The sequence below is a fragment of the Dermacentor andersoni genome, chromosome 7 (assembly GCF_023375885.2).
Source record: "Dermacentor andersoni chromosome 7, qqDerAnde1_hic_scaffold, whole genome shotgun sequence".
Classification (NCBI taxonomy): Eukaryota; Metazoa; Arthropoda; class Arachnida; order Ixodida; family Ixodidae; genus Dermacentor; species Dermacentor andersoni.
Genome location: NC_092820.1, coordinates 160,245,278 through 160,258,707, shown reverse-complemented (window position 1 = coordinate 160,258,707; position 13,430 = coordinate 160,245,278). Strand labels below are relative to the sequence as shown.

General features: G+C 49.9%; 1 protein-coding gene across 1 annotated transcript; it reads right to left on the bottom strand.

Annotated features, from left to right (window-relative positions):
• Positions 1-10,672: 10,672 nt before the first annotated feature.
• LOC126533325 (uncharacterized) lies at positions 10,673-12,852 on the bottom strand. Its single transcript, XM_050180578.2, has one exon. The coding sequence runs from the start codon at positions 12,620-12,622 to the stop codon at positions 10,772-10,774; it is 1,851 nt and encodes a 616-aa protein (XP_050036535.2). The 5' UTR covers positions 12,623-12,852; the 3' UTR covers positions 10,673-10,771.
• Positions 12,853-13,430: the final 578 nt, after the last annotated feature.

Genomic DNA, 13,430 nt, shown 5'->3' with positions numbered 1-13,430 from the left:
ACATCCTTTTACCGTGTGTCCGTAGCGCCAGCATTTCACACATTGGAGGGGACGAGGGGACAGAGGTTCCACTCTGTAGATTAGAGGCCATGCCTTTATCTCTGAGGGTCGATTTGTCCCTGCAAAAGTGGCTATGATCGACTCCGTAGGGATCCTGTTTTTCTCGACCACACGTCCACACCGATAAACTGAAATTACACCCGCGGGTGAAAGCATCTCTAATACCTCTGTCGGTGTCATGTTCACGTCGACGCCGCGGACAAGCCCTTTCACACATGCGTTGACACTATGCTGCACGTCTTCTTCTTCAGTATGTTGGTGATGATGACCCTGAAATATAACATAAACCCACTGTGAAGGATAGGCGAGAATAGGCCAGTAGGAAAAGACCTAAAGATAAGTGCAACCTATGCCTGCAATTACAGAGGAAACAAATAATAAAGGAATAAAATGGCTGTGCAGAGGCGTTAGCCAGCTTTTCGAGAGCCGACAAAGAAGAAAAAAAGATCTCTGGGGTAACGACCGAGGAAATGTGAAGAATGGATGCCAGAAATTTTGTACAGAAGTATGTGTTTCATAAAAGAATGTAAAATGAAATGGGAAGCCGAGTGCTATACTTTCCACCTACAACGTGTGCACTTGTAGTCGAAGCCAGTCATCAATCCCAACATGTCGAGAGGGCCTCTCTAAGCAAGCGGTTGTGAAATGATCTTTCATGAAATTAGGTTGCAACTCCCAATGATGTACGCATTTATGAAAAGTGATGGACGACGTCGAAACACTGACCTCCGGAACAATATTTAATGCCGTAGAGCAAAGTTTCGAAGAAAACACAATACCTAATTAAGTAACTATAGCTGTGGAAAATGAGCCAGGAAGCCCTGTTTGGTTCCTATTGACGTACCTTATTTTGTGTCAGTGCTTTTCTTTAATCTTCCGAATCTTTAATCATGTTCTTTTTCCCTCTCTTTCCTATCTCGCATTTCGATGCCTTTCTCTCCTCCTTAAAGAATGGGCAAACATTGTGCCCCTGTGATAGCTGCGTCTTCTTTTTCCCTTCGTTTCCTCTCTGTCAATTTGTACACGCGTTTTCAAACCAGATAATAAAGTCAATAAGTAATCGAAACGATCCAACACATTAACTAACGCTCGTCGTCTGCTATGGGAAACATGCGTTCCACGTATTTAGCGGGCAGTTTTGAATAAATAATTACTTGCAAGTCCCACGCTTTTTTTGTTGACTTCTTTGAGTCAGTTCTATCTTTTTGCGGTAGCCTTATCTTCCATGGTAAATAATTAATTTCGTCGATTTCTAACAAATAATGAGGCAATGTGTTTTGTACATTTGTGTTACTGTATACGCAATGAATATGTTCCCCGCTTGCAAAACGCCAGAAATCAGCCTGTAAGCAGTCTTTGTTGCGTTACTGTAGCTTATGCAAATAAATTCCCCGTTACATTGCCCTAAATAGTTTTACAAGTTATGCATTTTACTTTTATCACTCAACCAGCGCACAACCAGACGAGGGCAAGCCACAGTTCAAGACTGCGCGGCTTAAGAATCACAAATGTTCCCAACGCCGGTTTAGGAATCTTCAGTGTCATTACCATAAAGCAAACGTTCATTGCCCATGTCGCAACCCCCAGACCTCGGCATTGGCTGACACTTGCCCGAGGCGAAACTGCCGAATGCCTTCGCGACTGATGCAACATGGCGTCGACGCGCCGAATTTGTCAGCTGCTTTCCGATTTGTGTCGAATTCGACACCGCTTCGCACTCATTAAACACGTAGTGGTATAAAAACAAGGCGTCGCTATCCAAGGACGATCCGGGAATAGCCATACCGTCACCGACCTGACGGCGGTACGCTTGAAACGACACGTAAAATGCCGCAATTTCCTCAATGTCCAGTGTGTCGCGATCAGCTACAACTTTTGAATCAGAGAGTTTGGAAACGCACTGTTGCATGCGAGAGGTCCTTAAGTGTTTCGCGAGTTCTTGACGAAGAACTCTTCTTAGGACGCGAGGTCCTACTCTGGCGAGGCTAAGCATGTGTAAGGATTGATCTTGGGGTGCAAATAAATCAAATACTGGTAAGGGCACCACCACCGTGGAGGAGCCTATGGACAGCGTCAGGGTTGAGTCCAGCATCGGGGCGTTCCTGTCGAAATGTCCAAGCCATCGCTTCCACGTCGAGTCCCGCATGAACCCTTCCAGTCTCGAGGCATTGAGAAAGCTGTCCTCAACCACGGTACTTAAGGCATAGTTGTGTGCATTAGAGCTTCTCTCGAACCCCCCTAGAGGACCGAGGGCCACAGAAACGTTGAAGCCGTGCGCTGTTGCTGCATCGAAGCTGGTCTTGAGGCTGTGCAGTAATTCTAAGGCCTCATCCTTGAACGAAGCTGGAACGATGTTCATCCCTGATATCGCCAGTGTGTCGACTTCGTATCTGTTCATAAATTTCAGGCATTCGCGTAAGCGTTCAGTCTTGCTTAGTGCCGAAAAGTTACTAAATACTGAGGTTTTGCTCTTGTTTTTCGAGTCTTTCTGATTTGTAGGAATCCAGAACGGTTTCAGCGTCGAGGCGGCTGCCACAGTTAACAACATGGATCCGTTGGACTTTAGCCATTTGTAGGTCCACGGTGTCGACACGTTCGAAGCGAGCGTCCAGAGACAAGCCTTCTTCAGCGTTTTCTCTGCTTCGCGACAGACGTGACGTAGCAAAGATTTCAAAAACTCGCTATTCTCATTCTTGTGTGCAGCCGTTCCGGTGCCTCGGCCATTATCTCCGTTTGCCTGAGTCGACGTACCCGCGTTTTGTGGCACAAGAGGCAAAAGCTTTACGTTCGCCGTGTCGTTGTCCACGCTAATGGACAAGTCAAAAAGCGGCGACACACCAATTCGGGCCATCTGAAAGAACGCCTCCGCCAAAGGTTCGACACTGGCGGCGTCTCGAACTGCGGCAAGCTTGGAGAGGACGTCTCTGACGAAGCCGTCCGACGAGGTCAGGTTTCCAGCAACACAGCCGTAGAGGAATCGGGCTTGGCTACGCTGTGACGGGTTGGCGTTGCCCAGGAGCGCCCGTCCGATCCTTTTCTCGTACTCCTCGAGCAGCGCGTCGTCGACAGAGTAAGCGCCGTTCCTCGCCGTGGCCTTGTCGACGTGCTCGGCTTGCCAACTCGAGCAGACGTGGTCGTACAAGTTCTGGCAAGGGTCCTTCGAGTCGTCCAACTGTCTTTCGAGGAATGAAGCCAGATTCAAACACGGCTGTGTGCCGCAGAACAGGTCCGACGAGTGTTCGCCGTTGGCTGCGGCGGACTCGAGTTCCCGCAGAGCGTAGTCGTACATAGGGTTCTGCACGTCTGGAGCGTATAAACCTGCATGGCAAGAGCAAGTGTACGAGTGCACATGTTCACGTTCGGGAGCGTACAAAGCATGCGCTCTTTTCATTTTATGAGCTCCTGATATAACAACGGCAGCGCAACTTAATTCACCCTTTCGTGCCCGTGAGACGTTTCCCCGGTATCATATAGTCCTCATGCTTTAATTGCTTAAACACCGTTTCAGATACGACCGTGTCTAAGCAACAGTTAGATTACCAAATTCCGGTGTTTTACGATCACGGTCGGATTATTACGTGCGCCGTAGCGGGGTGCTCCTGATTAATTTTGACCACATGTGGCTCCTTATCATGCTCCTTAATATAAGTACCCGAGCATTTTATGTTATCTTGCTCCCCAACTAGATTACAGACGCTTTGGTGTTCTGAGCTATGTCGTCAAGTGGAGGACCGACAGTTCATGCAGTCTAACGGGGACGCCAAAGAGCTAGCATTGAAATGTATCTCTCCTTCCTCAGGCATAGAAAAGTCCGTCATATTGAGTGACGTTGCAGCCCGAAGCATTCAGGACAGAGGGGCTAGAACACTATGTCACCAAGCTATAGCGCTGCGTGCGTGCGTGCGTGCGTGTGTGCGTGCGTGCGTGCGTGCGTGCGTGTGTGTGTGTGTGTGTGTGTGTGTGCGCGCGTGTGCGTGTGTGCGTGTGTGCGTGTGCGTGTGTGTGTGTGTCAATATTATATCTTCATGAGGCCCTTTTGCATCACTCCACCTTGACGTTGACGTGTCACGTTGCAACACGCTATCGTTTGTACCGCATAAAAAGGCACGATAAGAAGAGATTGTGAGGCCAACCCGATATAAACCACTGGAAACCCTTCATCCCTGCTTCAGGCCCCGCCCTAGTTGCTCTATATTTGAGTGTTTTAGAGGTACTGATGGCATGCCAACAGGCACTGACCTTGCTGGAGCAGACACTACAATGTTATAGGTGGAGATATGGAGTATGCTTTGGCAAGTCGGTGTACGTGGGGACACATTTCAGCTCGAAACGGACAGAAACATTAGATGTTGACCTCGAAGCGAGCGCTAACTATCCATATATAGAAAAAGTTTCTGTTCGAGACTGCAGCTTCTCGTGAATTTTTTGAGTTATTTCGTGAGTTATGGTTCTTTCTTTGATTCGTTAACTTATGTCTTTTGTTATTTCTGAGCTTTGTATTTATAGATCTTTTACAGCACCATACCCTTGCGCGCCGCCATATTTGGTCACTTGACACCGCACGCTATCGAGCGTCTTCTGATCCGCGTTTGCTGGCTATATTACTATGGTCATGGCGGCCACAAGCCCGGCTCAGACAGCCGCTATTCAGGCACTAGGCTTTGGCCAAAGCTGCAGAGGCAGTGGTTCTATGATAAATATGAAAAAGTACTAAGCGATCCCGGGCTTCTCGGCGCGATGTAGCTGGAGCAGCCAGCGGCTACTGATGCCTGCTTGTTCCTGACTCAGGCGTTCAATGGTGGCGCGCCTGTGGCATCCTCTGGTGCGTGAAGCGCTAACTGCTCGCTGTAAGATGTCCATGAATAAATGTTAAAAAAGTATATATAATACTTACGATATCCTCTTGAGGCCCCTTTGAATCACATTAATTTGACGTGGACCAACTACGTTGCAACACGCGCCACCGTCAGTACCGCATAAAAAGTCTCAATTAAGCAGAGGTTGCGAATCCACCCAGGAAGAAACCACTTAGACTCCTTCCCAACTGTGTTGGGCCGCGCCTGTGCTCGTGGCCTCCCCGCCCGCAAGCACGCCGCCTACACAACAGGCTGGTTCGAAGCGTATAACAAGATGGCCGTTGTACACTCACGGGAGTCCGTGTCCTTCGTCTCGGTACTGCTGAAGGTGTCGTTGACGCCTTGCGTCGCGTTCGACAGGTTAGCCGTCGTCGGCAGAGGCCTCGCCGAGAACTCCGACTGGAACATGACCACCGTGCCGACCACGAGCGCCAGCGTGAGAGCGCTGAAGAGCACGAAGCCGACGAAGAGGCAACCAGCGCGACTTCGAGCGCGCTCCTTGTCCAAGGTGCGCATGGACTCTCGCTTAGAGCTGGCGGTTTCGACACTAGGCCCCACCGCGGCTAGCCGATCGTCAGCGTGGCGCTCCTGCGCCCGGGTATCGGGCGGACTGTCCAAATCATCGCTGCTTAGAGAATCGCTGTTGGTCGCCGTCTTCGGAGCCGCCGCTGACGTCGCCATCGTTTGAACGCTTCCCCTTTACGAATGGCGGCCGCGCGCACAGTATGGCCGATTAACGATGATGAGGATGGTAAGGATGATGATGATTCCCTAAACAACGGTATAAACGCACTGCGGGAAATTGGTAAAAAAAGCAGGTGGTATTATGATAACAAACGATGAATGAAACGATGAAATACGCCGATCATTACTCAAATATGGTATAATAGTCTTCAGTTTTTCATTGGCCAAAAACCAGAGTGAACTGAAAAAAAGAAATAAAGTTTTAGTACTAACTTGAAAGCGACACAATCGTTTAGGGAGGTTTTAAATGAAGGAAAAAGTAAAGCCAGTTCCACACTGTGAAAGCTGTCCAAACAGCGAAGCTGGTAGTCGTTTTTAGGAGTTCAACTCGTGTTTAGTGCCATTTTCGTGAAAGCCTTATTTTCGTTGTCGTCTTTTTGCTAGATTCCGGTGAACACCGGAACCTGCTCCCCTTCGTGGCACCGGACGCGGAACGGTGAAGGCTCGACTTAGAACAACTCGGCTGTTAAAACAACGTGACCTGTATTATTCAGTCAATCTGCTTTTACTGATTTTATTTTAACCGGGAATTTTACGCCCTCCGACGCCGAGTTCGTTGATACCCTGAAATTTATTCTTCGTCATAAATTAGAACAATCGATCCATAAATTTTTGCGCAATTCCCCATAGTGTTGGTGAGAGCCATATAGATGCTTGATAGGAAACAACAACAAAGAACAGTCCGATCATATCTGATGCACGATGACAAAGACAGTAAAGAAATAACGACCAGCACGGCCCAGATGCATGTGTCGTTCTCATTAAAGGAATTAAGGGCTCGAAATACAGACATGACGAGATTGGCCGAATAATAAATTTCCTTCTCTATACATACAGACAGCGAAATCGCAGGCTGTGTAAGGCGAGACACGCTTACTCTATGGTGAGCGGCTCTTTTGCATACGTGACCTCTCCCTGTTACGATCTACCAGCGGGGGAAAGTGACCTTCCAGCCACTCCGCCCTACTGCGACGAATCGCTTCGTGAAGCTAAGAGTATGTCCACTCGGACAGACCAGCAACGCCATCAAGCAAAGACATTTTTGGCGCATATGGAGCGTCGATACTGCCACCGACATCTACTCTGGGAGCAAGAAACTCCTAGAAAAGGCCATTCTACGCCGTTGCCTCACGGCCACTTCTGGCCGCCAGGACCGTTTGACAGACGTACCAGCTAATTGATGGGCCATGCCAGGAACCAAGACGCGCCAACTAAGTCAAGCGTAACAATCCCTCTACGAGGGATTGTCACGCTTGTCACGATTGTCACTCAAACACTGTAGATAGGGCAGTCAAGTTAGCCGAAGAGTGCGGAAAGCGTAGAAACCTGAGCACCGGACGGTCGAAATGGACCGCGGAAACAATTCCCGTTCAAAAAGGGATTGCAGACCAAACCACCGGAGCATGTAGACCCGGAGAAAAGGACGCCAGAAAAGAGCGAGAAGTCAAACGTTGAAACCGCACAAAAAAGAGCAAGAAAGAAAAAGAATTCGAATCTTTTAGAACGATCCGCTGCTATAATTGCCACAAACTCTAACATATCTCGCGAATTGTAAGTAGCCTAGGGTAGTTTTTTCCTACGTGGACGAAAGAGGCGAGCACGTGGAACTTTTACGCCCCTATCTCCACTATAGCTGCACATTAACGGAAAACCATGCCGGGTGCTGCGAGACAGTGCCGCCACCATGGACATTGTCCATCCGTCTTACGTGACGGTAGATGGCTTCATTGGAGAAGTAGCATGGTTCAAACAGGTTGTAGAAGAACACAGCATGTGTCTGCCTATGGCCAAAGTCAAAATCAGTGGACCGTTCGGGTGCTCGTGACCGAGGCTGCAGTTTCCAAATTCTTGTCGCTGCAGTACCCTTACATTTTTTCGAATCGGTCGGATCAGTTACTGCGTGAGAAGGAGCTTAAACTTGGGGAGGGCGCAGTAGAGGGCTCAACGCGATCCCAAGCTCGTCAAATCGCTTTGCTTTTCTAAGAAAATGAAAAAGCCGCTCCAACAGACATAGCGAAAGCGGTAGCCTCGGCAAAAGAAACCGAGCTACGCTCGAGGGAAGAAAAGGTGGTTGAGGAAATCCTGCCAGCTGACCAGCTCGACGAGAGCGTATCACAAGGTTTGTGTCAAAGTTCACGCCTGCAGGGAGGGCCAGCGGACGCACTTGTTGGTGCGTGTTTCGCGCGTGTATTCATAAGACGGCAGCGTTTTCAGTAGTGCTTAGAGCGTGCATTCAAGCATGTTGAAATAAGATCGAATCTTCGTGCAGTTTCGAGCACGTGATTTACGCAACATTTCTACAGCGAAGCTGTTAAGGGCTACTTTCCTCGCTATCGTGTCAACGTGTAGAAAGACATGCCGAAGATAGAGCAATGTCGGGCCGACCGGCGGCGGATATGACGCAGGCGTTAAGCACTTCCCATACGCGGGCCCATCCCCAAGATAGTGCAATACCAGGCCGACTCCTGATGGAGGTGAAGCATGCGTTAAGCACTCCCATTACGTGGGCTGATCCCGAAAGTAGCGCAATGCCGGGCAGACCCGCGGTGGAGGTGCAGTCCGCCATTTAGGGGCCCACATATACAGCTTCGCTGGCGATCCTTCAAACGGAGTGTAGGGGCACTGAGGTTTTTTTTTTTTTGTTATCTCTTTAATGCGGGTCATTTGTGCACAAGATAAAGAAAATCTTAGTCCGTGAGTCGCACGAAAGTGGAAGATTTTCGAAGCCTTATTCGGATTATGTGGATCCTTTTGAGAAGAAGGCTCTGCCTTCACGGCCTCTGCTTGCCCATTCGGACTTTCACAGGGCATTAATTCTCCAGTGTGAAGCCAGCTAGCAACCGTGATATAGGTGTCGTCCTTACCTAAATTCAAGAAAGCGTCGGAGAGCTTCCCGTACTATATCCTCAGCCGAAAACTGACACCGCGAGAAGAGGCGCTCAGCACATCTGAGAAAGAGTGTATGTACATAGTAGAAGCCATTCAAAAGTTGGTATGCTATATTCAGGGCACGAAATTCACGGTCGAGAGCGAGCATTGCCCTGTTGCATGGCTGAAGCGTATGAAAAGAAAAAGAAAAACACAATTACGAACAATTGCCCTACCGGAAAATAGGGGTAAGCGAAGCTTGTCCTGCGTGCACCTAACCTTCGTCACGGTTAGGTAACCCACACGTAACGGTGCCCGATTGCTTCGGCCTCCCGCTCCCTCAGCTGGCGACCTTCTCGTTGCTGTCGGATTGTCTGGGCTCGGGCGGCTCAGCTGGATCGGCGCGCCGACGGCGAGCCTTTTCAAAGGCGAGTTTTCGCCGCCGCTAGTCGAACGCTGCCACTTCCTCGGGGGAGCGCACGAAGCGTGGCAGTCCCATCCGTTTCCGAGAATGAAGTGAACGGCAACGAAGCCGGGGGCTGCGCGCGCGAGACCCGTTCCTTCCTTTTCCCTCCCTGGCGGAAGCTGAATGGCGTTGACTGGTTGCAGAATCCTTGATAATGACTCACGCTCCGACGCCGGCGCAGCTGTCAACTCACCAAACCGACCTTTCCTGCGGCTGCTCTGCTCTAGGAGCAGCTTGGTGTTTCTGCGTGACAACTACAGTACCACATGTGAGCCAATACAAGCTTCGCTGAAAAACTGGAGACCGCGGAGATGGAGTCTCTTTTTTCAGGAATACAACTTCGAGGTCAGGTATAGGAAAGGGAACCAGAATAAGAATGCAGACCGGTCTAAGACGGGGAATTCAAGCAATGAGCTCAGAGTATATAGTTTTCTTTCGACCGTGTTTTGTACACATCGCTATCGATGTGATTGAGATAGGCAACTTATTACTATCTTGCTGAAAGCTTGCCACAACAAACAACAAAGAGAGAGTGACAGAGAAGGGGCTAGACCTTTCTAAAGCGATGCGGGGACCATAGCGTCCGGTGGGCGTGTCCCTCGGGCACGCTCACTTGTGTGTTTGTGTGTACCTGTCCATTCCGAGGGACAAAAGCACAATGAAACGAGGGGTGGGCCCTCGAGCTTCAGTGCAACATCAGCCATCCCTTCTAAAGCAATCATCGAGGTCACGACCGAACGGCAACGCTTCGGGCAACCTGGCAATTGGTCACCCTCAGCTCGAATCTCTCGGCGGCGGAGGTGTCTCTTGCGTCTCAACACGGCCAAGGGCATTAATTCGACGTTTGCCACGAGGCAACACCACCCATCCATCAGCGCCTATCCAGAAGTCGACGCAGCGTTGACACCGACTGCTGACGGGTCAACAAAAGCCCCTCTACCTGGAATTGACAAGCTGAACTAATATATGAAAGGGGCCAAGTCGACGGCTACCGAAGGATGGCGCCAAAACCTTGGATTCGCAGGTTGCTACACGGTCACATATTTAGCACCACTGGAGGTGGACTGCGGCGGAACGATGAGATATCATGGGCAGGACACTGCGACTGATTCGACGACCGTGATTGGTCGGGACACAGCCATCAGATTCCCTAGTCTAGACGCCTATGGAAGATGATGTTATTAAAAGAAGCGGAAACCTTTCGTGCGGTGAGAGTATCTGACGCCTCCTGATGTGAACTTAAACGTTTAATGTGCTCCTGTATGGAGTGTACTTCCGCGTCTGGAACCAGGGTAACTAAGGTAAAATAAAACTTTTGTCCTTCATTCCTCTACCGGACCTATTCGTCGATGGTATTACTGGATTCCTGGCCAAACGCCGCCTCGAGCCGCACCACCCTCAAAGGGACACAGAGCATTGGTGACACATATTGGAATAATAATGGCAAATTTGAAATGAAATAGATTGTGTCGGCCAGGGCATACCACAGATGCGCACAAATATCTATTTTTTTTTTTGTATTTGAAAAGTTGTGGGCCATGCCTTGGCGCAGAAAGAGAACCGAATAATAGTGAATTTGGGCGGAGATGTCCTTATGTGAGCGTCGCGCTTCCCTAAGGCGTCAGCTCCAGCGACTGATATGCACATAAACAAGAGCGAAAACGAGTGAGAGTCGGAATGAAAACAGAAAGCACATTTTTATCTCAAACTTCACGCAAATGTGTCGTCTTCAGGCGCCACTACGTCATCTACGAGTTCAGTCCATATATACCAGACGTCACGCCTGGTCTTTGCAGTAGCAAACCCTCTGCCAAGAGCTCCACTTCAGACAAGCGGTCTTATTCACGTAAATGTCTGAGCGGTCGACTATATCAACGTGGTACTCCAACGACGAGGCCTTGGGAATGCCGCCGTAAATGTCGAAATGAGCTTCGGGTAGCGTCTTAAGTGAGACGCGGATCATCACCTTGTCCGTCACGTTGCCTCTGAGAATAGTCGCTTCATCAATTTTGTCCAGACGCCACGTGGCGCACTTGCCAGGAAAATGCGTCTCCGCCAGAGCGTTCAAATGAGCGATGGCGAAGAGCGCAAAGGACTGGCCTAACGACGCGTCGTCGAGCTTGTTCTCCGCACCGAGGCACGCGCAGAAGGGTTGCGGTATGAAGGCGTCATCGCAAGTTCTTTCCGGTGGTACTTGCCTGAACAGGGATAAGCCCGTGGTCGACGGCGGCGCCCTTAATCCTAGTAGAGCGGGGAGACTTAGGAGCGTCGCGTGAAAGTCGTACGCGGTCACCAGACGGCGCTGGTTGACCTCCAGCAACACTGCCACTTCGGGATGTTCGCTGAGGAAGCGGCGAGGAAAGACGAACAGGCCGAAAGGCGTGTTGTCTTCGTGCCGGCCTATCTCTGTCATGCGGAAGGCCCCATGGCGCATGCCGTGATCGCTGAGGAAGAGCACGGCTGTAGTGTCCATGACGCCGTTGGCCGAGAGGTCCCTGAAGAACTGCTCCATTGGCGCGTCCATGAACGCCACTTCCTGGACACTGCCGTGCGATATCTCCGCCAGCCACACAAAAGCGAACAGCTTCCTATCCTTGTGAAATTTTAGTATGTCACCGACGTACCTCAGCACTTCCTTCGTCTTCAGCCTGCTACCCATGCACCATCTGTCGTCCGAGGTATTATAATGCATCTGGAGCATCATGGGATGCGCGTAGTAATCGGTCGGCGCCTCTTTGAAGCCGTGGGTGCCAGTGAAAGTGGCCCAGTTAGGCATTTCTTCGAGATACAATGTCGCGTAGCCGAGCGACTTGTACACCTTCCAGATCGCCGGTACACTGTCATAGTAACTGTCCCTGAACTGGCGGGTCACGTCATCGCCCGATACGCCCGCAAGCAGTGGCATCACGTTTGGGAAAGAGTTGAGGCCGACCTTGTTGTACATGAGGAACTCGTAGGCGCCGCGTTCGTCGACCAGAAGCCGGCGAGTCCTGGACATTCGCCGGTTGAAGTTGAGCCGTGACGTAGCGTCAAGTCCCACGATAACAACATTCAGTTGGCCCGGCGAAAGCGCGTCGCCGGCGTCTCGCTTATCGACTGGGACGAGGAAGTATTCGGAGAACAGGTGCGCACCGTTCGCCTCGCAAGATATCACGATGTGCTCTTGTCGCAGAGGCCTGCCGAAGACGACGGGCACTCGGGGTCCGAGCAGTCGCGCTTCGTCCGAGTTCAAAGCCGTCATATTTCTAAGCACCAACTGGTAGTAGCAGACGGTATCGTTCGCCGACGCTTTGTAATGTTCCTCGAGCACTTTTTCGTCCAAGGTGAATACGTCGAGAGCCTGCCGCACCGCGTTTGGTCGCGTGGTTTCGGCACAGATATTGTCGTAGTTCTCCGCCTTCGCCAGAGCGCCCAGCTTGATGCTCCAGTGGTATGGATCGTAGAAGGGCATCTTGCAACCCGGCGTGTTGACGACGTAACCGCTCCAGAAGATTTCCATATGTCTTAACATGTGAGGAATGGTCGTGATTACACAAGAGGCAATCAAAAGTAAGATGAACGCAGAAAAGAACGCATGTCGCCTTGTGAACGCCTTCCGATGTAGAACACACCTTGCGAATAACTTCATGGCTGCGAGTGGCAGTGATGATGATGGTGACGCCGACGACGATGACGATGAAGATGATGCCTGAACGGAACACTTTCTGCCCCTCTTGCGCACTTTTTGTTGCCTCTCTCAGTGTGTGCATTGTCGAAAATTGGACACCTTGCCGTATACCTACAATTGGGGATGTTCATGTATTGTTTCAGGAACCACACAAATGAGAAAAAGTAATACGGGAATGAGGTAAACAGATATAAAAGATTAAACGGTTAAGAAAGATATATTGTGCCATTGTGTGGCCAGATTATATAAATTGATAATTGCATTAAAAGTAGAAAGATGATTTATTGAATAATGGAAACCGACCAGAATTAGGGGGAAGCATATTATGTTTAGTAAAAAAAATTGTCACTTTAGAACAAAGGCCGAAGCATTTGACAGCGCGAGCAAGGGTTTAGCATTGCGCTCCTACTCCTCCCATGGTGTTCGAACCCCCCATATTCAGAAATGAATCTTAACTTTTCTTTGGTATTTCACAAGCTGCTAGCTAGCGCCCCCTACCTAGTACACCACGATCTGCGGCAGTGGCGAACCTATAGAGTTTCATACTCCATAGAGTTTCCTATGTCATACTCTATGGCATAGAGTTTCATACAATAATTACTAGAGGGAACTCTGGCGCTATATATATATATAGTGCCTACGGGAGCTGCAACAAGAACGGTTGTACTAGCATGATAATTATGGGAAGTACATGGATTTGCCTAAACTTCGCCTTTTTGGCTTCAAACGGCTTTGTGACTTTGTGAACTAGTCAGCTAAACACGGCCGC

Coding starts and splice junctions, on each gene's coding strand:
- LOC126533325 (XM_050180578.2), bottom strand. CDS start 12,622: ATGAAGTTATTCGCAAGGTGTGTTCTACATCGGAAGGCGTTCACAAGG.